At 46.1% G+C, this 25,669-nt stretch overlaps 1 protein-coding gene across 4 annotated transcripts in view; it reads left to right on the top strand.

The window, feature by feature from the left end:
* CCDC85A (coiled-coil domain containing 85A) overlaps nucleotides 1–25,669 on the top strand; it is an 83,754-nt gene that overhangs the window by 53,738 nt on the left and 4,347 nt on the right. The window contains exons 3-4 of one of the 4 annotated variants that reach the window (XM_057405785.1): nucleotides 9,402–9,478; nucleotides 20,550–20,669. The exons of 1 other annotated variant lie outside the window; for it this stretch is intronic. In XM_057405785.1, the coding sequence (XP_057261768.1) occupies nucleotides 9,402–9,478; nucleotides 20,550–20,669 (197 nt within the window). Of the gene's footprint in view, nucleotides 1–9,401; nucleotides 9,479–9,719; nucleotides 10,008–20,549; nucleotides 20,670–25,669 lie in introns of those variants that run through there. 2 more of the 4 variants (XM_057405788.1, XM_057405787.1) reach the window with 2 other exon arrangements.

Genomic DNA, 25,669 nt, shown 5'->3' with positions numbered 1-25,669 from the left:
AGGGAGACTGATGGACAGGTCTGAAATTCAGCTCCTTAGAAAGTAGGACTCATTATTCCCATACAAAATTGTATACTGGCAGAGCTTTTAGCACAGCTAGTAAAGATGGTCTCAGTTTAAGAGTGAACGTAAAAGACTCCTGACCTATCAGCGTCTTTTCCTGTGCCTCTGAGACAGCAGTCTCATGGATAATAGCTGGATTAAATCCTGCTGTTGTCCTGGGTTATTATTAGGTGGTACTTTTCCCCTGAGGAAGGGGTGTTGCTGCATTGCTCTGCACAAGAGAGATGCTGCCTCCATGCAGGCTCCCCGGCAGGCATCGTGCCACTGTCTGCACACCACAGTTCACTGCAGGGTGCATCTGTTGCAGGAAGTGGAGCAGCAGCAGGATCAGAAGGGAGCAAAGGAGCTAGAAACAGAGCCTAAGACAGTGACTTTACTGTTCCTCTTGCATTCCTGGCTCTGCCTGCTGCCCAGATACCTTGAAGCCGTGATCTGATGTTGTACAGGTTCTCCCCAGTGAGCCTACGCCTCTCTGAGCAAGGAGAGAAGTAAAGGGTGAAGAAAGAACTCGCTGGCACAGCTCGCTGCGTACCGTGGTCTGCAGCCTGTAGACAGTAGGATGCACTCTGCTGCCCCTACACCTGCAGTCCATGGTGTCCACTTTAACGGTGTATGCAGCTACAGGGTCCTTCCCAGCCTTTGCCTCTCCATCCAGACTTGCCCCACATAAACCCAGAATGTGAACTGTTGGTTTCAGTCACACAAGGAGATGCCTTAACAAAGAAAAGGAATGTGGCTTGGCTGTTCCTCCACATACCACATGGCTATCGATCTTTGTTGTGAGTTTTGGCATCTCATTTGTAGTTGTAGCAGGAAGTGAGCTGTTCAATGGCTTCAGCAATGTGAAAGCGTCTATTTCTGCTCTCCCAGGAACATCGCTTGCATTTGGTTCCGAGTCACGCAAATCATAACCCATGAAAAGGGATTGTACAGGGTGGATAACTGCCTCTTAACAAGGCAGTGGATGAGCATGAGAGTGATTCACAGGTTTGATCTGGTTCAGAAGTCCTGGAGATGTAGTTTTCAGTTTTGGCCTACATTGCAGTCTTCCAAGTAGAAGCCAATGTAATTATTAACTAGAACTTGCTGTACCAATGCTAACTTTGCTACACTGTGTTTCTTCAACATCTGATGGTTGGAGCTTCTGAAACACAATTGTATGTGCTAGGAAAGATGGCTTTGAGCATCTGCGGGGAGTTGTGGGGATGATGACAGACCTTCAGTGCATGTATTCAGCACCTCAGTCAGTTTGACCCTCTGGTCCTCTGCTTTCTCAGCTAATACTGTTGTTGCTGGGAAGCTTTAATTTGCATTCATTGTTTTGTTTTTCATTTTGTTGTACTGCAAATGGTCATTTAACATGGGCACAGGAGAACTGGGAGATGCTGGTTCTGTGGTGTCTTTGTGGATCGTGGGGTCATGTAGGCATGTATGGCTTCACACTGGCCATGTCTTTGAAGAAGACCCAGGTCCTCTTCAGCAAGGGACTACTTAAAAGATGCAAATCAACATGATCAGGAGATTTTGTAGTTTGCTTTCTAGGTGCCAGTAGTAAACCCCTCCCTTATTTATCTCTCCAAGCCAGTACCTTCATGTACCTTACTTTCCTAAGCAAAGCTATACTCAAGCTTGTCTTTCCCCCTCTTCCATTTGATTTCCCACAGGAGCCCATTCCTCTCCTGCTGCTGCACTTCCAGTCTAGGGGGATGTTCTTGCACTTGGGGGACGCTCCTAATGAGCAAATGAGAGAGCAGTGGCACAGGGACAAACCCAGGCAGTTCAGTAAGTGGAGCTGATAAGGGTTTTACCGATAATAAAACACACAGAATCAATACCAGAACAAGCTAGCAGCCAGTGGGCAAGCTTTAAGCAATACCATAATGGGTTTGATTTTCTCAGTTTTCATCAATAACGTGGCCAGTGCATTTAGCACAGCCTGAAGTGGAGCTAACAGGATATCAAGCAGGCCAGGAAGAAAAGCTTTGCCTTTGTCACCTGTAGCTCCAAAAAACCCCCAACAAACCAAGGTTAGTGTTACAGCAGACCATTAACGTGACAGCGTTACCCAGCTGTAAGCAAAAGTGTTACTGATAGCTTCAGAGAAGCAGGAAGCAAAAGCTGACCTTGTCTGACATCTGATGTCATTTTTCAGCACTCCTGAAGTCAAATCCTTTTTCTCTATGAGAGGGTTTTTAACTTATTTTTTTAAGCTTTTTTGATGTAGGTGAATTCAGCCGGAGATCTTGTTGTACCCTAAAAGTGAACATGCAACAAAACCTCCAACCAATGCCAACCTAAATTGCTAACACAGAATCATAACCACAGAATCAACCAGGTTGGAAAAGACTCATCCAGTCCAACCATTCCCAGCCCTGCCAGGGCCACCACTAACCCATGGCACTGAGGCCTCGTCTCCACAGGCTGTGAACCCTTGCAGGGCCGGTGACTGCAGCCCTGCCCTGGGCAGCCTGTTCCAATGCCTGAGCACCCTCTGGGGCAGGAATTGTTCCTCAGCTCCATCTAAACCTGTCCTGGTGCAGCTTGAGGCCGTTTCCTCTTGTCCCATCCCTTGTTCTTTGGGGACAGAACCCAACCTCCTGCTGGCTCCATCCTCCTTTGGGTAGGGAGCAATAAGGTCCCCCCTGAGATGGATCATTAATGCTTGTGCTGCCTCAAGACATTACAAGTATTTTTCCCTGTAATAAAGAGATGATTTATGATTAAAAGCTGCTACAACTGAGAGGACACTATTTCTGAATGAAATCTGTGTGCAAATGCCTGATTACAGAAATACCATTATTGGCACACGTCTGTGTGTAGCGTGTGCTGAAAAAGGGAAACGTGGCACATGCTGTCTGAGAAATAAAACTAAGTGGCAGGGGTAACGTTGCATTCTAGATGTTTGAATTAGCATATGTAAGCTTTTCCCTTTGCTAGCATTCAGTATTGAGGCACTTAGTGAGCTAGCTAAGCTTGGGTAATTCTATTTTTAATTACAGGGAGAAGTCAAGAAGTGCTGGATCCGTAATCACAAGGAATCTCAGCTTGGGGTGGGAGAATGTCAGACAGCAGCAACCCTGAGAAATGCAGACCCTATATTAATGCTAATGCTTGGCTGGTTGCTGCCCCAGAACTTCCCAAGTGCCTGTGCCTAAGTGGTAAATAGCTCCTAAACATTCTGGTGAGCTCCTAAAATGTGGCCTTAGGCAAATGTCTGTCTGTCTACATGGTAGCCATAATCCTCATGTCACTATGTTACATACAGGGGAATTCAGCTGCACTTTAATAACTTCTCCAGCACTTACTCAATAGCAGTGTTGCATAAGATGTGCAACCATAAGAGAAGATCGCAGAAGACAGGGCTAAAAGTGACCTTCAGAGGTCATTGTGTCCTGCTGCCGGGCGGCTGGATGCTGCCAGTATAAGCCCTGGGCAGCTCCACCGGTTCAGAGATGCAGGAGGTGGGAATCTGCCTTCGTGTAAAGTCAACAGTGTGATTTTTTTACTTATAATCAAGCAAGGCAGCTTAAAGGAGATGAATTGCAGTAATAACATGGTTTAGTCATGAATATTAATACTGAAGTAATTAAATCAGATACTTAGGAATTATAGGACAGGGAGATACTTTGCGTGTCATTGAATCTGCTCCCCAGTTCGCACAGAAACCCTTCAATGAACATATGGAGCTGTCAGTTAATTGCAGGAGGGTTTAAAGTATCCCTTGCACAGCCGTGGTTTTCATCTCCCATTCCTTGAAAGATGATTTAGTTTTCATTGCAGGATGCTGGGTGTGGATTTGAATGACCAAAATGTGATTTGATATGCAAATATTATATCCCTGCCAACACAGTGCAGGAGGAGCAGCGTAACAAATGACTTTCCCCACTGAAGTGGAAATACCTTCACTGAACCTTCACTGCCATACATCACAGTATCACTACACATAACATGCTAAAGTCTTTGCTGAAATAAGTTGCTGGCAGTTTCCCTCATTTATACCATAAGTGGTTAAAGTATTGCATTGGGATGTGACAGCTCTCTAGGTTCTGGTGACCTCCTTTAGGAACCTAAAGAGCTGAGCTAGTGGAAGCAGAAACTGTTGATGTGAACAGAACTGGGGTGATGTTTGCATTATCATAAACCACATTTATCCATTTTCTGGACATGAGGACATGAGGACCAGCTGCTGCTGCTTCAGAGCTGCCTTTCGTCCATCATAGCGTCTTCTATTCATGCTGGCCAGAAGTCACCAGCTAGGCAAATCAAGGCAAACAGTAGTACTTGTTTCTCAGTCTAAGTATTTTCAGCTTGGGGGATTTTGTTCTACTTCTTCCTGTGCTTTGCTTATCCCCTGTATTACCAGGTGTTTCCAGAGTTAAAAGATTCTGTAAGTCTTTTTTAACTTCCATGAAGTGAGTAGCATCTTTTGCATTGATGGGTTTGCCCTTTAAGGTCAATCAAAGGAAGGTCTGCGGGATCCCTGTGCTCAGTTTTTGCAGACAACTATTATAATTTGTTATCAGTGTTCTTTAAAAGTACGAAAAGTTGGGATTTTAGTTACTGCATGCACTTGTGCATTACTTTCTGAGTTTATATCAGTCCTAGAGGTGTTGCATCTCCTGCTCTTTCTTTACCTCAGGTGCTTCTCTAGTCATTAGATAAAACTCTTTCCACTGGCTTGTTACTCAAGCTCATTTCAACAGTAGAAGTGTGGATTGAGGTTTTGCTTTCTGTGGGGTTCTGATCTATTTGCTTTGCAGGGAGCTAATATGTAGTAGAGGACCTCAGTCTTTAAGAGGTTCTCCAGTGCAGTGCCACAGTTGCCTGCAAGTTGTACCCTTCCAGTTTCTTCAAACCCAGAAAAAAGGGAACTATCAGAATGTAATGTGGCATCTTCAACCATTCTAAAATAGCAGAGGATAATCTGGCTTCAAGAACACTATGAGTTATTTGATAGCCTGAGATCAGGCACAGTCACACAAAAACGGATAAAGCCAAGGGACAAACGCGCCTTTGGAGCAGCGTAAGAGTCTGATAAAGTTTGACATCAGCCCAGAATATCTACTGGCTTCGAGTGTGGATGTCAAAAGAGAAAGGGATCGGCTATAAATATTGATGTTCTCTAATAACATGTTAGAGTGACGGATGTGGAGAAGGGGTGTGCTGTCACTTCTTTTCCCTAAAAGCAATGTACTGCTGTCTCTTTAGTGATTTGGAGAAGAGTTTTAGTTTCCGCTGTGGAATAAAGCACCACATGGAGATCCTGCTTTCAATGATGCTGTGAACGTGGGAGGCTCAAGTAGGGGAGCTCATTTGGTAGGAACCCATTCCTGAGAATGGGAATTGTTCAAATTGTAACTCCCATAGAAGTACCTGGTGAAGGAAAATGAGATGAAGCAGAAATAATGTAACCAAGAAGCCCAGAGGGGGATGATGTGTGGCTACTGCGGCATCATGTCCCTGCGGTCGGATCTAGTTTAGTTATGGGGCCAAATTAATTGTTTGTGGGCTTTTACTTGAGGCTGTGTTTGATCTGCATGTAGTTAACAGTTTCTGATCTATTACAGTAGCTGAGCCTTTATGGTGTTTACTACAAACGCTGTTTCCCCCTGGTTGTGTTCTCACACATTTGTGTGTGGAAGTTTATCTACAAGCAATCTACGACTGAAGTTTAAGGTCCTGCAAATAAGGGAGGGCTTTTCTGTGTACCCACAGCTCTGAGCAACGTGAGAGAGATCTGTCTGGGGAAGGATAAAACACAGAAAGGTTTCATGACTAATGACATCAGCTTGGGATCAGCTTGTTTGCACAGGTTGGGTTTCAGAGCAGTGGTTGCCTGACACATTGTGCCATCTCACTAAATGCCTGATTATCAGATAACAGTAATGATAGGGAAGTGATGCTAAGCTTCTGTACTGCTTCCCCTTTGGGATACATCTGTTTGCAGCTCAGATATTGAAGCTGAAGCATTATTATCATCAGTTCATTCTGCTTCAGTTTTAAAGTGCTTAATTGTCTTCTGGCAATTTGCCTGAAGTGACAAGGGGAGCGGTAGCAGGTAACTGTTTGCTGATGGCATTTTAAGCTTTGCTCTTTGTTTAGAGCTCATTCCTGGTCTCCAGGCTGATTGGGAATAGATGGATCGTACAGACCTTCTCACAGTTACTTTCAAGATGCAACTTTGATTGTTTCAAGTTTGGTGACAGTGTTTCACTTCATGTCTTTTCAGTTCCTCTGTCTCTTACGTCCTTGACTGGCTTTTCTGCTCATTTTCCCCTCTAAGCTCATAGCATCACAGCATGAATATATTAACAGATACTGAAATATCTATGCACCTAGTCTACGTGTCAAGAAGACTCACATAAATAAGGATTTGCTGGATCAAAACGGTGGTAGATGACCTAATTTTCTGTTTTAATCAGATTACAAAAGGGATTTAAATCATTGTTTCACACTTTTGAAGAGTTAACAGGCACAGAGATTTCAGACCAAACCCTCAGCAGGTCTGACCTGGCACTGGAGCAGAGTTGTGTGATTTGAAGCAGAACAGATCTTGGCTCTGGACTCCCGGCATACAAGTGAAGAAGTAAAACTGAGAGGCAGGCTTTGCCAAGAGGTGCACATCCTATGAGGAGCTATTAAACTGTAAACCAGACAATTACAAAAGACCCAGAGTTGAAGAGAATCCAGAAGGGAGCCTGCATAAAGCAGGCTGGTGGGCACAGCTGGGAAGTTGGACTTGAGAATCAAGTCTAAACCCAAGCCAACATAAGAATGGGCTTGTAACCAGTGAATTCAGAGATGGCAAGTGCCAAAGCAAGCCCCTACTTCAGTCCCTTTGAAAAGGGACAGGAAGCATCTTATGTGGAAAACAACAAGGAGAAGAGATGAGATGTGCTGGAGCTATTGCCTGTGCTAATGGCCATAATGGTGAGGGAGCTTCTGCTGCTCCTCCCAGCAGTGCTGCTGCTGGGAAGGAGCTGATGTGGTGGGAGGGACCCTGTTGTATGCACTTAATTGAATAAGCTGCTCATCTCCTAAGTGCTCAGCTGGGCTTGGCTTAGTGGCTCTCCAGAGATGCACTCATCACTGGCTATGGAAATCCTTATGCAGCAGAGCACGCAGAACCTCACATTACCTCTTTCATTGTACAATTCTATTTTTAACCCAGTGCCTCACTGTGTATTAATCATTTTGGACAAATTACCCTGTGTTGTCTTCATGTTGTGTAAATTCCCACACACTGTGCAGGCATATTTTAGCCTATTGCAGCCTCATAAGAGCAGTGACACCTATATTTTATGGGTGGGTTGGCAAGGTGATGAGGTGCCAGAGGAAGCACAAATTCATCTGCCAGTTTAAAACAGTGAAGAGCTCTGTGGTCAATGAAGCTTTGCAGGGTTGTGTCAACTGATAGTACTGCCCCAATACCTGTGGATTCTGTACCATTAACCATCAGAGAGAGAATTCTACTAGTTACATGATAGTAAGGGTACAGATAAGTTACTGGAGTTGACATTGCAGAGCAAGGTGAGTGGATCATGAAGTCAGGAGTAAGTACATGGTGGATTTCCATCTACGTACAAGGAGGTCCAAGAGTCACAACAGTGTTTCTGCACTGAGAAGGTATCTTTACTCTTACAGTCAAGTGCTGCTTTCTCAGGCATGTGCTTCTCTTAGATACAGGGCTTTAATATCAGGAATTCTTTGTGACCCAAGAACTGTGGGATGATAAAGCTCTCGGATTCATTTAGGGGTGGATCCAGGATCTGCTCTTCTTGCATGAAGTTCTTGGGAACAGAGCAGGCTAGGAGTGATTAATTTTATTTTCTTCATTTATATTATTCTGTGGAAGAAGAGAGGATGGGAAAAATGCGATTTTATGGCATTTATTTATTATTAATTTCATTTATTATTGGGTTCAAACTTAAACAGGGGAGATTTATGTTAGATATAAGGAAGAAATTCTTTACTGTGAGGGTGCTGAGGCGCTGGCACAGGGTGCCCAGAGAAGCTGTGGCTGCCCCATCCCTGGCAGTGTTCAAGGCCAGGTTGGACACAGGGGCTTGGAGCAAGCTGCTCTAGTGGAAGGTGTCCCTGCCCATGGAAGGGGGTTGGAACTTTCAGATCTCTTCCAACCCAAACCTTTCTATGACTCCATGATTCTGAATTACCTTACGAAAGTCAGTGAGGTTGCTTGTGCATAGAGCAGGCAGGATTCTGTTCCTCCACCAAGCCTGCATCACATAGCAGTGCTGTGAGGGCATGTCCTGGTATGGCACTGCCCTGGTGTGCATGGGATGAGTACACACTGTGAGCAATGCTGTGCCCTGGGCTGTTGTGCTATCAGCCAGGATTAAAACCCTCTCAGGGCCCTGGAGACACGCATCTGGTTTGTAGCATAGGCTTGAGCATGACAGCACATCCTTAGCAGATAATGAGGCTTGAGCCTCTGTGCTGGTGAACTGCTCTATTCCCTGCAGGCAGGAGCATGGCGTGCAGGCGGAGGCTGCGTGTGCACCACCAGACCTACATGGGACTGTGTGGAGAGGCTTCTTCCACTGCATCTTCCTTCGGAAGTCTGTCTTCTCTTTCTGGGCTTTTCAGTGGGATAATGCATTATTCTTGTGGGGTATTTCCAAAATACAGCACAAGCTCATAGGTGGGGCTGTTCAGCCTGGAGAAGAGAAGCTGTGTGGAGACCTCAGAGCAGCTTCCAGTATCTGAAGGGGGGCTATAGGGATGCTGGGGAGGGACTCTTCATTAGGGACTGTAGTGACAGGACAAGGGGTAACGGGTTCAAACTTAAACAGGGGAAGTTCAGATTGGATATAAGGAGGAAATTCTTTCCTGTGAGGGTGGTGAGGCACTGGAATGGGTTGCCCAGGGAGGTTGTGAATGCTCCATCCCTGGTGGTGTGCAAGGCCAGGTTGGACAGAGCCTTGGGTGACATGGTTTAGTGTGAGGTGTCCCTGCCCATGGCAGGGGGGTTGGAACTGGATGATCTTAAGGTCCTTTCCAACCCTAACTATTCTATGGTTCTATGACTCAAGGGATGGGTTTGAAGAACTTAAGTCTGTGAAATACCTTGTGTCTGAGTAGGGACCACCTCAAAGCGCAGCAGTTTAGAATCCCAAGCAACAAAGAACTAGGTTAATCCTAGCACCAGTGTTACTCGCAGTGCCCTGGAGAGGAGCAGAGCTGATTGTTTCGTGGACATTTGAGAGAGGCCGTCTGCTGTGAGTCCAAGTCAGAATGTGGTGCAGGCTCGGACGTGAGCAAACACGAGCAGATCTCTGTGGATAATACGAGTTCTTTTTTTCTGTTTGATTTTTTAGAATCAACCTTGTCCTATGTTAGGCAGCTGGAGGCAAGAGTAAGACAGCTGGAGGAGGAAAATCGCATGCTGCCCCAGGTGGGTGACTTCTCTTGGTGGGAACAGTAGCCAGCAGCTAGACAGCAGCGCTCGGGTCCTCGTGTGTGAGATAAATCAGTGTCACTTCTCACCTGACGTTGTTACTACTGCGTTTGAACGCTCGGGCTTATCACTTGGATGACCAAAGGCACTCACATCTGCTTGTTCATCTTGCTCGTGGTTGAGTGGGGTATTTCTTTAAGGCTATGACAATGCTTTCATTCATCTTTCTCCTTTGCAGGTGTTGGTACCTTGCTAAGAAAAATTCACTGGAAGCTGCTTCTTATAATTAATTAATGTAAGGGTTGGAAATCACAGAGAACTGACCCTTTACATTCTGGTTTTATTCCAAGAGCTTCTTCTTATTAACAGACCAAGTGATATTTCTAATTAACCAAAATATTTTGCTCTGGAAATGCAAATGTTTTAAGTAATAATAGTTGGGTTATATTAGTTTAATATTTTGAGGAATATAGTAGATAAATAAATGCAAAACTGTGATTAAATCGAATAAATAAGAAAATATGAAGGTAAAGGTTTTTCAAATATGTTTTTTTAAGAATGAAAAGTTTTGAAGTTCATTAAGAATGGATCAAAGACACTTGTTAAGTTTTTATATATACACATGCAAGCCAGCACCTTTCTCTTGTATTTTATGAAGTAATCCTTAGAAAAATCCATCAAGTCTCCAAAAGAAGTTGGCCATTGGCAGAAAAAAGAAGTTGCATTTTGTTTAAATCGAACTAGTTTAAATGAAGACATTGCTTTTAAGGAAAAATGCTCAGCACTGTTATTTGAATGTGACATTCAAAAGAACAGTGGAATGTATAAGAACTAAAATCCACTGGCTGAGATTTATTCAGTTGTATAAGCTGAGATCAGCAGGAAGATCTCAGCCCTGGGTTGACAATTGCCTTTGGGTAGATTTGAAGTCAAGTGTGGTGGGTTTTTTCCTCACCCATAATGTGACAGTTGGAAGAGCCCCTTTCGCTCTCGGTGACACTGAGCAGTTTATGTAGCACCTTTATACCCTAATTCTTTGATCTGGAAAAGAAGGACAGCCAGAGTGGTTAAATGTCCAACAACATGCTCACAGGCTTCACCAGGAAAGGCAAAGGTTGATCTTCACTGATGAAGAATATGATTTTCTTGCCAAGAACCGTGTCCAGGGCCTGCAAAATACCACTGTGGTTTGTGTTGGGTCTGGAACGGCACTGGGAGATGAGTTGTGCAGAACATTCTTTGTGGGCAAGGTCTTTACAAGTGCTCATACTTTTTTTTGTCTGGGGCTTGAGGCTTTCAGGTGGGGACCCATGAAATGCATTCCCAGAGCTTGCCAAAGACTGGAACACCCACATTGCAAGCATCGAATTCATTGAAAATATCTGAGATGGGGTGCCAAAACCAGAACATAGTGCTTGTGACTATAGCACTTAAACCTGCAGCTGTGGCAAAAGTAATTGGAACAAAATATGCTGATTGTGGGCATTTGAAGGGGAAGAACTAGGTGAGCAAACCTGCAAACTGAGTTTTGATTTTCAATACAGAGGCCAGAGTTTGCCTTATGTTTGGTTTTGTTGGCACGAGGATCTGTAGGAGAGTTCTGAAAAATCTCCTAATATCTCTGCATACTGATGCTAAGAAAAAAGAGTGAGGAGGTTCGTGTTTCCTGACATATCTCACCTTTCCTCCTGAAGAAGAGAGGAAGGAAATGTAGACACCGACGTTCACTTTGATGCCTTTGCATTCAATTACCTCGGCATCACATTTGCATGAGTTCATTTTTGGGCGTTTGTTGTTCCTCTGAGTGACACCGTGAACGTGCTGTGAGCAGTGATCAGGCCCTGTCACAAACACAAGGATGCAGGATGGAAATGCATCAGTTCCAAGCACTGCTTTGATTCAGTTTAATGGCAGGAATGGGAGTTTGTTGGGCATTAAGCCAGACCAAGCGCTTTTGACAAATCAGCTGCAAATACAGGATGAGCTCCACAACTGATGAAGGTTTTTGGCACAGCTCTTAAAGTGATTTGCCTTAAAATTTCACCAGTGCTTCAGTGAGAAAGTGCCTTTTGCTTTGTGCACATCACCTCTTTGATGGCACTGGAGCAGTGGGAAGCTTTGGGAGTTGCAGGACTGTGCTTGGTACAAGAGAGGTGACAACTCACACTTGGATGAAGCCTCTGATAGGTGTTTAATGAAGAGTCCTTACCTTGCTTTCTGAGGCTTTTTTCTCTCCTCCTGCCATGCTTTCCTTCTTTTTCCTTTCAATATCCTTTCTTTTTCCCCTTTTTTGCCTATGTGTTGCTCATGAAAATGCACTGGCACCTTCACTGACTCCCTCTTCAGCTAAACCACCCCCTCCATCTATCACTTAGGTGTGGTTCTTTTCCAGTTGCTTTTGCTTTGCTTGTCTCCCTCCACACTGATTTGTTCTTTTCAAAACCCCACAGCCCTCTAATGTAAAGGTTTTATTAATATTTAGTAGCAAGAACATTTCCACAGAAAATGGGTTTAAGTGCTGCCATCACTGCTCAAATGGGTTCTGAGTTTTAGTTCACTCTGCTCTGCTGAAGGGCTCTGTGTCAGAGGAAATGCAGTACCACCACTGAGTCAATATTTTAGTTTGATCAGGTAATAGCAAAGGTATAAAAATTCACTTGAGGCTGCTAAAGTCTCTTCCTTTGTTGTGCACAGTTGTTCTGGTGGCGGTTTATAGCATAGTAGTGGGTTTAAGAGTTATGAGGAGCTATAGATGGGTTGTAGGTTTGCTGTGCTGGTGAGAGCTGTAATTAGCTGTTCTTTTTATGTTGTTCTCTTTTTTGCCTTCTCTCAAAGAGCACGTAACAGGATCCAGACCCTTTCAGTTCCTGGCCACAAGCAGGGTTTTTGTGCAAGAAAGCAGATGCTTTCCAAGATTTATGGTGTGCAGCTGGGTCTTGTGTTGGGAATGCCAAACGGTGCCGGCTGTGCCCGAGACAAGGGCTGTGTGTGCACTGGTGCTTCTCAGTCCCTCGTGGAGTGAGGGACTGTGACAGCAGTGATGGAGGCAAAAGGGTCTGAGCAAGAGCATTTGTGGCTTGGATTTCAGACCATAGTTTCCCCATGGGGCTGGGGCAGGAAAGTTCCCTGTGGCACTGGGCTCTGGCAGTGCCTTCTGCTGCCTTACAATGTACCTGGGACTACAGCATCGCTGTGCATCGAGTTTTGCTGCTAACACTAAAAACCCTCAAAACACAAGATAGCATGACCGGTGCCCTAACCAGACGCAGGAGGTTGACACTGGCTGGATGCCATATGCCCCCCAAAGCTGCTCTGTCACACCCCTCCTCAACTGCATCAGGGAGAAAATATAATGAGAGGCTCATGGGTCAAGATAAAGACAGGGAGATATCACTCACTGATTACTGTCAGGGGAAGAACAGGCTCGGCTTGGGGAAACGAGTTTAATTTATTAACAATCAAATCAGAATAGGATAATGAAAACTAAAACCAGATCATAAAACACCTTCCACCCACCCCTCCCTTCTGCCTGGGCTCGGCTTCACTCCTCGTTTTCTCTACCTTCCCCCCAGTGGCGCAGGGGATGGGGAATGGGGTTGTGGTCAGTCCATCTCTGCCACTCCTTCCTCCTCAGAAGAGGACTCCTCACACTCTTCCTCTGCTCCAGCATGGGCCCACCTTGGGGTCACACGTTCTGCCAGCAAACCTGCTCCAGCACAGTCCCCTCTCCACAGGTCCTGCCCAGAGCCTGCTCTAGCGCAGGCTTCCCACAAGGTCACAGCCTCCTTCAGGCATCCCCCTGCTCCAGTGTGGGCCCTTCCATGGGCTGCAGGGGGACAGACTGCCTCACCATGGCCTACACCATGGGCTGCAGCACCTCCTCCCCTCCTCCTGCACTGGCATTGGTGTTTGCAGGGCTGTTTCTCTCACATGTTCTCATTCCTCTTTTTTCTCTTCAGGCTTTTTTCCCTCCCCTTCTTCAATCTGCTATCCCAGAGGTGCTACCACTGTCACTGATGGGCTCAGACTTGGCCACTGGCAGGTCTGTCATGGAGTTGGCTGCACTGACTCCATTGGAAGCGGAAGCTTCAAGCCACTTTCTCATAGAAGCCACCCCTGTAGCCCCCACTACCAAAACCTTGCCACAGAAACCCAATACAGCAGAACGTAGTGTCTATGCATATAGTAATGAAAGCCAGTCAGCAATAATCAAGAAATTGGATTCAGATCCCAGTGGGAGCTTCCTGGGCGCGACAGATCCGTCATGTCAGCGAGCAACTTCAGATAACTGGGAACAGGAGAGTCCTCCCAGCGCTGGTGCGGTGCGTAACCACTATGCGTGCCTCTTGCTGCGGGAAGCCAGATCAGGATCTGGCATCCCCATAGCAATTAAGTGCAGCTCTCCCTGGGTTTTCATAGGGGTTGTATTTCAGGGCTGATAAGCTCAGCTGGAAAGTTATGGAAATGTGGACATCTGTCAAGTAATGACAGCGAATGCATTTGCAAAAGATCTACTTGGCAAAGCACCCAATTTAAATTGCTTCAGTGCTTGTTTCATCGGAGGAGGGAGCAAGAGGCAGAGATGGAGAATTGTCAGACGTTTCCCCCTTCTAACTCCTTGTCCTTGTAATTGAGCTTTACCTGTAATGAAGGGGAAAGGAAGCGTTGCCAGGATGCTGCTTTCTGAGCGAGCAAACTGCATGGGACAGTGGGGCTGGATGCACGGAGCTGAGCTCCGGCTTCCACAGTGTGCAGCACCAACGCCACGAGGCTGAACCTTCTGCTCTCTTTCAGGGCTTTTCTGCCTATGTTTCCTCACTCTTTCTTTTACCAGTCTTCTGGTCCTTTTCCATCTCTTCTTGTTGTATCTCTTTCATTTCCACTGTTGTTTCAGGCACTTTTGGGGGGGTTTGACACAAGAAGTTTGCCGTTTGCAGTATGTTTCAGTGTGAAATGGCAGGCATGATCCTTAGGCACACAGTAGTTTATTATTAAGCTCTTCTAACATTTGCATTTCCCTCTTTTTCCCCCCTTCCTTTAGACTGTCACATTTTATTTCAACCCCTTTCCAATTCTTTCAAAACTCTTTTTGCTGAGCTCTGTGTGTTCTATTTTCCCTGTGCATGGCATGGGTTTACTTATAAATCTAATTAGAAGATGGGAACTGTTTGGTTAGCATTTTTTCTTGTGCAATCTGTGTTATTCACAGCCCAATACTGTTTGTCTCCTCCCATCCATAGCATGTAGGAGAATAGGGAATCCTTCAACCAAAATGTAATTAAAGCCCATTGAACAAACCCACGGTATCTCATCATGTCATCAAATATTTGCTGAAAGTAAATCAACTGCATCCACCCACCAGGTTCTTTCATGTGCTCTCCTCCTCTGTTTAAATTAATAGGTCATTAATGTAGTGACTTACAACAGCTGAGGCTCTGACCGAGGTCTTTGTCTCTGGGAGCACCAAGCACAGTGCTTTCACCTTGGGTTAACTGAATGGGAAGAGCTTATGGGCTTGGTGTGAATCCAGATACAAATTCAAGGAAAACCCACTTACAACAAGAGTTGCAGTTCAGATGGAAGAACAGATTTGGTTTGGGGATTTTTGTTCCCAGAGTAATTCCCAAGGTCTAGAGTTGCTTCACACTCATGATTTTCTAGTAGAGCCCTAGTAGAGTGGAGTCTAGAAGAGTCTGAACCTTCCAGATCTTAAATAGTGGTGGTCTTTACATCTGTGGCCTCTGAGAGTTGGACCTGCTACAGCCCAGGACCTTTTCCTCTTACACATTCATCAGCAAAAGGGGTTTATGAAGGACCAGCTGAAGATGGTTGCTTCTGAAGAAGCTTGGGCCATTGGAAGGTGTCCCTGCCTATGGCAGGGGGTTGGAACCGAGTGAGCTTTAAGGTCCCTTCCAGTCCAGACTCTTCTGTGATTCTATGAAGGTGTGTAGCCAGCAGTGGTTTTGGCCACTCAGAAATCTGAATGTGCTTCAAACAAGTCATGATGCTGTGTGGATTGTGGCAGCAATATGCACAAGTAGAGGTTTCTCCTGAGCTCTTTGGGAACAGGAGTTCCATGGTGAGTAACTGCAGCAGTGTAAAATTGTGTATTTTAATTGACAGGAATGTTCCTTAATACAATGGTTGCAGTTTTGTGCAGTGTGTTATTAATCCAGCACAGCACCACGCTGCGGTCTGGTGTTTTCTGGTTTCCTTTCTCCTGCCTGCTTGAAACAAGGCGACAAACACAGCCCGTGTTTTCTTTGAGCTAACCGTGAAAGTGAGGGCTGAGGAAATCAGAAGCAAGTTTCCAACATCAGGTAGTGATTGAACTGGTGTGGCAGTTACCCAGCAGGAAGGATATACTTCCCAGGAAACCACTTGCCTCTGGGATAAAAGGCTGCAGGAGGATGAGGTCTGGGGCGTTTGAAGTAGGTCTCCGATGGTAAGTGAACAGAGCAGTGCCCAGTGGACAGGAAAATCGTGTTCTCTCAGAAGCTTTGGGGAGGTGACTCAAGTGGCCTTGGGGCACAAGGAGCTGTGGCTCTCCCTGCGTGCTGTGCCATGGGGAGGTTGGGAGTCAGGCAGCAAGCGGAATGCTTCCTGGGAGATGAACCGCCACGACTGGAGCTGCACAGCGTGCTCTGCACTATGTGGTTTTCATTCATGACTGCCCTTGTCACCAGTAAGGACTGGAAAATGGTGGGGTTTAGTGGCTCAAGGAGGAAAGCTCATGATTAGTTCTGTCCATCAAATACCCTGTTCTACACAGGGGTCTTTATTGTGACTGTGACCAGGGCACAGTGCAGGGTTTGCCTCTGCCTCTATGGGAGAATGGCCTGAGTATCCCTCACATTTTGCAGGGAGTGTGAGGGAGGTGCTAAATTTCCATTCATCTCCTTTTTTGTTACGTGATATTGTGGGGCTGAGTCAGATCTCCTGTGCCTTCTATTCACTGGAGTCACGTGCTGGCATTAGATATTGTGTAGATTTACTTCCAACAGAAAATGGATCTACGCATTTAGAGGTTGCCCTCTCTTTTCTTTATGAGAAGCTGTACATGGGATATTATGTGGGTTCTGCCTGCCTCAGGCAATGTGCTTTCTGCAGCAGTGTAATCCACACAGAGTACACTTCGGAGGAGGCAACATCCAAACCATGCTGTAGCCTGGGCACAAGGGCTGGCAGGGGCAGAGGGGGTGGTTGGCAGTGTAGTATGAGTCCATTATTTGTCAGATGCTGATGTTTGCAGCACTGTGTATTCACAATTACTCAATATATTGAAGTTAATACAGATTAATATGCACAGTTAATGCAGATTTGCTAGCCAGGCAGCCAGCAAATGAAAGCAAACGTGAAATTCTGATTTAGCTTTTTAGAGCTATTGGGAAGAAAATAGGCCTGGAAACAGCCTACCAGCTTGCAGATCAGATTTGCAGTGTCAGGTGATGTGTCCTGCAAGTGTTAAGAAATTAATGCAGGATCAGACAATGGTTTATTTCACAAAATTATGTAAATATGTTCTTAAATTTATTTAATGACTTTATTTAATAAGTAAGGCATGAAGTTAATAGCAGTTAATCATTCTCTGAGGGGAGACTGAGATGAGCTCTTAGGCAGAAGCTCTTCCCTGTGAGGGTGCTGAGGCGCTGGCCCAGGGTGCCCAGAGAAGCTGTGGCTGCCCCATCCCTGGCAGTGTTCAAGGGCAGGTTGGACACAGGGGCTTGGAGCAAGCTGCTCTAGTGGAAGGGGTCCCTGCCCGTGGCAGGGGTTGGAGCTGGAGGAGCTTTAAGGTCCCTTCCAACACAAACCAGGCTGGGATTCTATGAATCTGTGATTTCAGTGCTATGACTTCATCCCTTCTGTCTGATTTGGTTCCACTTGCACAGCTTTGTCACTAGATAATAAGTGGAAGGTTCGCATGTGTACACATGGGATGCCTTCTTTGAGTGGCTGAATGCAAGTGCCTTGTGTGGAGCCGGGGAATAGGAGGAAGGGAACAGGATTTCTCCTCTCATCCTCAAGGTCCTGCTCAGGATCCTGTTGAAACCTGGGTTAGGCAGCAGCAGAGAAGGGATTCAGTGCAAGGAGGTTCAGGTCGAGTTTTGGTGGAAGGTTAAACGTTGCCATGCTCCCCACTGGCAAGCAGCAGCTGTGATGATAGGTCTGAAAAGCACACTTCTGCTCTCCTAAGGCACCTTGTTTTCAGAGAGCTCCACTTTGGCAAAGTGCCTTTTCCTCTTGTTTTGCTTCGCTGCCTCAGAAACTCGTAACACCGTCAGTAGCACTGAAGTGCCTTCAGGCTCACAGAACTTGAAGAACAAGAGACCCACATTCAAGCTGGTCCCATCCCCATCCCCTGCTGCAGTAAGCTTCCTCCAGAAGGAAGGGACAGAATAAGCAGGCAGAAGCTATCCTGCCTTTGTGGAGTCGCATCCCCTGAGATGAGAAGTCTCTGAGCTGAAGGATGGGACTTCAGGGCTGCAAAACCTGCCTGGTTTTTAAGGAAAAGCTGATGTCTCTCTCACCAAGGACAGAGGGAGAAGGATGCCCACAGGGGAAATACTAACTTTCAGTGTCCTACCAACATGTGTTGAAATGCTGCCTGCTTAAAGCACTGTGTTCACAAGAAGTTTCTCATTCTCATGAGATGCAGATGGCACAGAAGAGGCTGTGAGGATGCCTGGAGGGGAGGAGGCCTGAACTCTGAGAGCAGCACAATTCACAGGAGCTTTGCATTTGCTCATATTCAAGAGGCTTTAGATGTACAATCTGCACTAATATTCCCAGACTTTTCATAGCAATATTTGTATTTTACCATTCAAAACTGACTAGAAATCTTTGCTGGCTCTGGAGTCAGTAAAAGAAATAGAATACTTTGACTTATAAAAACCCCAAAGCTGACTGAGGGAATTTATCCTAAAGCAGAATTGCTCCAATCTGCTTTATTACCCCTTTTCCTTCCCCCTTTCATTTCCTTTCCCAAAGTATAGCATTAAGTCTGCCCGGTCACTAAGAGATCTATAAATCCTGCCCAAAGAAAAATAAGTCCTAAACCTCCCTCCATATATCACAGCAAATTGATAATAGTCGTTCCTGGGGAGAAGTGAAGGATGATACACTGCACGCTGCCCTAAGTGTGTGCTGCTATTGTCAGCCTGGTTATGAGACCCATTAGTCCCCACTCTTGTGGTTCACACAAGCATCCATGGCTTGGCAGGAGGGCGCCATAGGAAGATGAGTTTCTGTATTAAATGCAGACTTAAGGTACCTTTTCCATGGGCTTAACACATGCAGCAGTCTCATTTTATTACATTTTTTAGGGTTTTGTACAATATGTGAGGTTCAGTCCTGCAGATGCTTGCTGGGCGTGAGTCTAATGTGTGTCCACAACTGCCTGACAGGAGGATGGAGCCAGGAGGGGCTGGGCTCTGCTCCCAAGGAGCAAGGGATGGGACAAGAGGAAACGGCCTCAAGCTGCCCCAGGGCAGGTTTAGATGGAGCTGAGGAACAATTCCTGCCCCAGAGGGTGCTCAGGCATTGGAACAGGCTGCCCAGGGCAGGGCTGCAGTCACCGTCCCTGCAAGGGTTCACAGCCTGTGGAGACGAGGCCTCAGTGCCATGGGTTAGTGGTGGCCGTGGCAGGGCTGGGGCAATGATTGGATTTGAGGAGCTTAAAGGGCTTCTCCAACCTGGTTGATTCCATGATTCTATTGCCAGCAGTTGCAAGGGTTCTCCCTGTGCTCTGCCCCATTGGCAGCATTGGTTACAAAAGCCTGGGTGTATCTCTTGAGGAAGCCATGCGCAGCAGACAGACCTGCTTTGGACTAGGGTTCTTTCCAGTTACACATTTTCAGGTAGTCTGGATCTGTGCAGCTCAGCTCATGCCATCTCTCTGTGCCCTTCTTCTCCCACAAGCCACCTTCATCTTTCCTATTGTTTAGATTATAGACCTCCCCCCAAAGACCGCAACGTGCTTCGTGCTTGCTCAGCGGGGCACATTAGCGCACATCGGGGCACTGATCCTGATCAGAGGCTCTTCCCACTGTCATTATTTTCCCTTCAGAAATGCGTTTCCCACACATTCCAGCAGGAATTACTGCTACATTATTTCTTAATGTTTCCTACAGCGGTTCTTTGCTTTGTAAGAAAGGAACTTTTCATCCCTCAGCCTTTGAAACATTTTTCTTCTTTATGTCTCTTTGTTATAAAACAAAGTTCTACATGAAGAATGGCAGTGAAGAGCAGATCAGGCTGAAGGCACCTCAGAAGGATCCCTCCCACTGCAGCTATCACATTGCTGTCCATGCACGCAGCAGGGGTATTTTTAGCACTCCTCTGAAGCAGGCTGCTTGCTCAGGTTACCTCGGCACTGCAGTCGCTCCAGGAGGTGCTTTACATCCTGCAAAGTTTGAGGTGACTGGGCTGTAAGAGTTTATGTAGCTTGTGTTTGTTTGGCAGCGTCCTGAAGAACCCTTCAGATGTTCACTGGGAGGAGGAGCCCCATGAGGTTGTCACTGTTGGGTATAAAGTGACATCTCAAGCTTAAACAGGGGAGATTCAAACTTAAACAGGGGAGATTTAGCTTAGATCTAAGGCAGAAGCTCTTCCCTGTGAGGGTGCTGAGGCGCTGGCACAGGGTGCCCAGAGAAGCTGTGGCTGCCCCATCCCTGGCAGTGTTCAAGGCCAGGTTGGACACAGGGGCTTGGAGCAAGCTGCTCTAGTGGAAGGGGTCCCTGCCCGTGGCAGGGCTTGGAGCTGGAGGAGCTTTAAGGTCCCTCCCAACACAAGCCACTCTGTGATAAGAATTTTTTACTACTATATCCTAATTTTTCCAGCTATAGTTGCCTTTGAGGGCCTTTTGAGGGTGTTTGGGTGTCACTCAACAGTAGCATTTGTTCTGCCTCGTGGATCTTGGTTACTGTGGCACAGAAAGAGGGGCAGTTCGGAGCAAAACATGCCTTCAGTGCTTTTCAGCCTTTTAAAACAGAACAGTAACTAACTGACATCTGTTGTAACTAGTTGCCAACCCTTTTCTTTATTAAATAGTGTTTAATTTCTTGTGAAGGATCCCATTAGGATGCCAGGAGGGGCGGAGGGGAGCTACTGCTCTGCAAACGAGCCAGCTAGCGTCAGTGGACATGGCTCAGCCTCCCAGCAGTCTGACTCAGTGGTAAATGCTCTGAAGGTAATGCTCCTCCGGTACAGTCCATGCCAAACGTCCTGTCTGTTCCCCAACACGTGTCGTATTTGTCTTGGCAACATTCCTGTGGACACCACTGGGATGTTACTGTCATGAGTGAGATTGGTGTTCTGTTTGTCACCCATTGCATCTGTGGACTGTGTGTTTCTTGGGGCAGGAATCTGGCCCTTACAGCGGGGTCAATGCCAGTTGTAGCTGCTCTCCACACTACTTACACGTGTACAGTTTTATTTTGAACCTGAAACTGGTGGTTTTCCAAACGAGGAAATCTTTCTACTTCGCCTAGGATGCCTGCTTGTTCTCCAGTGGAATATGATGGATTCCTGTAACCCATGCAGAGAGAAATACTTTAATGCAAAGATAAAGCCAGTGTGCATGGTCTATTGATGATAAAACTAGCAGGACTTTGGGCTGAAGACCATGCATCATGATCCCAAGGTCAGTGTTGAAACATCTTTGAGAGCAGATGTGCTTTACTCTGAAGTCAGGGTTGGATTGCACAGACCTGTGTTGTATTGATGAACAGCAATTGCCACAAGCAATCAGAGGGGGAAATCTGCAAGTTCTTAACCTCTGTTAACAGTGAAACTACTGCAATTAATGGCACTTAGAGAGCTGTTAAAGATGTGATGGTTTATCAGCTGAGTCAACCAGTGGCTGAGTTCCCTGTCCCACCACAGCAGGGGCATCAGCTGTGTCTGTGCTCCTCCAGAGAGGATCAAACCCTGATGGTGAGCTGAGCAGAGAGCAGGGACTCCCTGTTCCTGCCTCCTGGTGCTGGCTCTGATGTGAACGTGACTGTTGCCTGGTGCTTTGTGCACATCTTCCCCTGGACTTCACTCATCAGCTAAACTGCTTTAATGTTAATTTGGTTAAGTGGGTGTTACTCCTCACCTGTACACATACTGCAGGGACATACTGGTTCCTTGGAGGGGGAAGGTCTGCACTCCTTCAGGGGAGAACTGGAAGGGATTTTGTAGACATTTGCTCTGGTTTGGGGCTTCATGGAGATGCTCAGTGCACAGCAAGAGCTCTGGAGTGCTGTTGACTTGCTGAGTTTATGCACAGGGTGATTATCTTCCACATGGCTGGGTGACATTGACTTCTCCTCCATGAAGCCTGAGGAAATAGGTTTATAGGAGTGATCTGTGCACAAATTACAGCAATCAGATCCCTTCCTGTAACATAAAACCTGGGCACAGCAATGCCTCACCGCAGCCACCTCTCCTGGTTTCCTGGCATCCAAAGGGGAAGCAGCAGCAGCAGAGGGCTTGACCCATCTCCATGTGCACACAACTACAAGTCCCTTCTATAATGACCACTACAGCCCATGTCCCCAGTCAGCAGCACTCTGCCTATGAGTGCACTGGTCTTGTCCTTGTACAGGAGAGGACATGGGATGAACCAGCACCATTCCTGGCTGGTGAGGAGCTCGCTCCAGCAGTGCTCAAGTTCCTGTGTGTATCTCCCATATATTTTACCTGCTGTTGCCTAGAAAATAAAGCTATGCCAAGTAATTCTGTCAAGAGATCATGCATAATTATCAGGAAAAGCCTTTTGTCGTTCTTAAAATTCCCCTTGGCAAAGACACTTCCCTGAGTGGAACCTTTAACAATGTGCTCTTGTGCAACCTGTAATAGCTGGTTGGTGTAAGTGAAATACTGGATCAATGGTTGATACATTGGTTGCTGAAATGGACTGGTAAGAAATACACAGAATTTAGTTCAATATGATGTGAAAGCTCAGCCTCGAGTTTGCTAGGAGGTATTGCAGCAGGCAGAGGTAGATATAAATGATGCTGGTATATTCAAAAAGGAAAGTGAGCTGTCAGCTAAACACACTGCCCTAACTTCCCCCTTCCCAGCCAGGGAGGAGACCCTGCTGGTTCCCAGAGTGGAGCAGATGGGTTTGATCCTGCCTGTCTCGGGGGAATGCAGAGCTCCCACTTGCATCGCTCAGCAGAATCAGATGCAGGAGGAATAGCAAGCCAGCCTCGGCAGCCTGCTTTTCCTTACTCATTTGGCCATTCGGAATTCCTGCAAGAAAGAAACAGTTGTTGTTGCAAAAGCTCATTGTTGGTGCGCTCCCCTTCTGCGCAGCAAGAAATCTAAAGAGCAGGAATGTGTTTTAAAGGGGCAGATCCAGAAGAAAACAGAGGGAGGTCATTGATAAAAATAGTCTGGTTTTCTCCTGAGTAATGAAGAGACTGCAAAAACCAACCCTATCTACCTGTGCCTCTTCCACTGGTGGAGACAGTGGTGAAAGGGAGGGAAAAGCTTTGCCATGCGGCTGGTCTGATACAGGCTCTTCTATGACCTGATCCAACATTCAGGGTGGTTGAAAGGAGAAATTGCCTTGTGCACCCTCATACCGGGGCCTTGGTGATGCTCCCCAGCCGACCAGTGGTTATGGGATTATTCCCTATGTGCAAGTAGTATCCTTAGGGATATATAAGTAACTATTTCATATGGCAAGATGTGTTTGTTTCCTCTTGCAAGTTGTATATGACCATCCTGCCTGCTTGTGCATGGAGGTGCACATGTCCTGCACAGTTTGCTTTACAGACCAGGGGTTGTATTTATGGAATGATGATGGTTATCTAGTCTGGCTTCCTGAATAACCATGCGCACAGCCTTACCTGTGAAACTTGCCCTGGGTTTTCCTATCCTGAGTTCAGTGTCACCTACTGGAATCTCCACTGTGCATCTACAAATGGAATTGAGGTATGCTTTAATCAAAGGTCTGAGGGTAAGTATAGGAGCTACTGCAGAAAAGTGAGTGTCCTATGGTACCCAGGCAAGAAGATTTACTGATCCCCCCTGCCTTGCAATCCAGAGCACTGTAATCACTCTAATTATGTCTAAGTGCAAGTTTTTGCTCAGTTGCATATGTATGCCCATACTCAGGAGGTCCCATGAAAGTTTAAATCTACCACTGCTCTTACTTGTGGCTTCAAAACAGATTTATAAAGTAAAATCTCCTTTTATTAAGCATACCCTTGCCTTGGAAGCTTAGGAAAATAGAAATCAGCAGGTTATTGTTATTAAAGACTCCTAAAACTCTTACCACTACCTATGTGAGACAGAAAAAGCTGTGGCCGGAGCAACGTGCTGTATAAGTTTAAGGTGTTTCATTTTCTATTGCACAATGAGCCTGAAAACACCTGAAAATGCAAAGTACTTCTGCTTAAATGCTGACAATAAGCCCTTGAAGATGTTATATGGAAATCAAGTCAGTGACTGTTTCTGTAATGCAATTACTGGTTTATTTGGAATACTGTCATTTTAACGTGGCGGTCAGTATTGATCACAAAAGTCTATGTGTGGTAATGTACCTGGGATGAAGGACTGTACGACTCGGCTGACCTGGATTCATCCTTTGGAAGGATAAGTCAGCTGCAGTCTGGCAGCCTCCGTTTCCCCATCTGAGCAATGGCACCTGTGAACTTTCCTGCCTGCTCTATTCCTTTGCAAATGATGGATACAAAAGCAGTTTCTGACTAATACATATTTAATAGTAATCCATAGAAGTCCTCGTGGTGTAAGTGATGCCACTTCTAAAATGCTAACTTTGACATGATCGGTTCTGTTTTGTAAATCCCGAAGATACACCTGGATTCTGCCTTGTCTCTTTGTTCCCCAGGGATTCAAAGCTCTGCTGCTGGCACTGAAATACTCCCTTTCCTTTTGACTTCTATAATCTATGTCCGATTTGGCTATTGATATATTACACTTTGAAAACACTTGGTTATTTCCTCTCTGGTTTTGCTTTTTCTTATGTTCATCTAGTCAATGTTAAATGTGGACCTGTGCTAAACTAATTCTAATGTTTCTTTCTTTCGCATTCTCACTGCAGTTCCTTCCTGTTTGTAGCTCACTGTTTTGCTGCAGCTTTATGCACTGTGGGTGTTTTACATGAAACATTTGCCACAGCATCATTTTGCCTGTAAAACCAGCGGAAAGATGACAAATTTCATTTTGGGCTCTATAATAATCCCTGCATAACTTTGGTGCATCGTTTTGATTTGTACAAAAATGCAATTTGGATGTATAATTCATATTATAGAAACTTTATGGAGCTATATGATCATGTTGATATTTCATTAAGATAATGGATGTGGGAATTCTCTCTTCAGGATGTGCATATGGTATTGGTACTACAGCATCAACATATTTGGGAATGTTTTTGCATTGTATTTATATATTTGTCTTATGAGAATGTAGGAATGTGTAGTAGCAGGTTTAGAGGTAGTTTATTGTGTCAGGGAGTGAGTCCAGAGGAGGCCACGGAGATGCTGCGAGGGCTGGAGCAGCTCTGCTCTGGAGCCAGGCTGAGAGAGCTGGGCTGGGGCAGCCTGGAGAAGAGAAGGCTCCTGAAGGGGAGACCTGAGAGCAGCTCCAGTGCCTAAAGGGGCTGCAGGAAACCTGGAGAGGGGCTTGGGACAAGGGTCTGTAGGGACAGGCCAAGGGGAATGGCTTGAACCTGCCCGAGGGGAGACTGAGCTGAGCTCTTAGGCAGAAGCTCTTCCCTGTGAGGGTGCTGAGGCGCTGGCCCAGGGTGCCCAGAGAAGCTGTGGCTGCCCCATCCCTGGCAGTGTTCAAGGCCAGGTTGGACACAGGGGCTTGGAGCAAGCTGCTCTAGTGGAAGGGGTCCCTGCCCGTGGCAGGGGTTGGAGCTGGGTGAGCTTTAAGGTCCCTTCAACCCAAACCATCCCATGTATTAGTGAGCATGGGAGTAATTTCAAAGCCCAGGAACAGTTGGATCAAGTCTGGAGGGGTGCCCTTCATGACTTTCCTCAGATTACCGGTAAGTTTTGTTCTTAAAAAAGGGCTGCAGCAGCCTCACTTGGGCTGGGAGCCAAAGGGAAGATGCTTTATGCCCTGTATGATTGGTGGGGTGGCTGGGAAAGAGGGAGTCCAGAGATCTCCACAAGTATTTGATGAAATACCATGGGCTTTGAGTGCTCCCCATCCAACAGGCAGTGT

This window comes from Pezoporus wallicus, unplaced genomic scaffold, assembly GCF_028554395.1.
Source record: "Pezoporus wallicus isolate ANWC-B61680 ecotype Strahan unplaced genomic scaffold, APGP_CSIRO_Pwel_v1 contig_6714, whole genome shotgun sequence".
Lineage (NCBI taxonomy): Eukaryota > Metazoa > Chordata > Aves > Psittaciformes > Psittacidae > Pezoporus > Pezoporus wallicus.
This window is presented reverse-complemented; position numbering and strand designations above follow the sequence as displayed.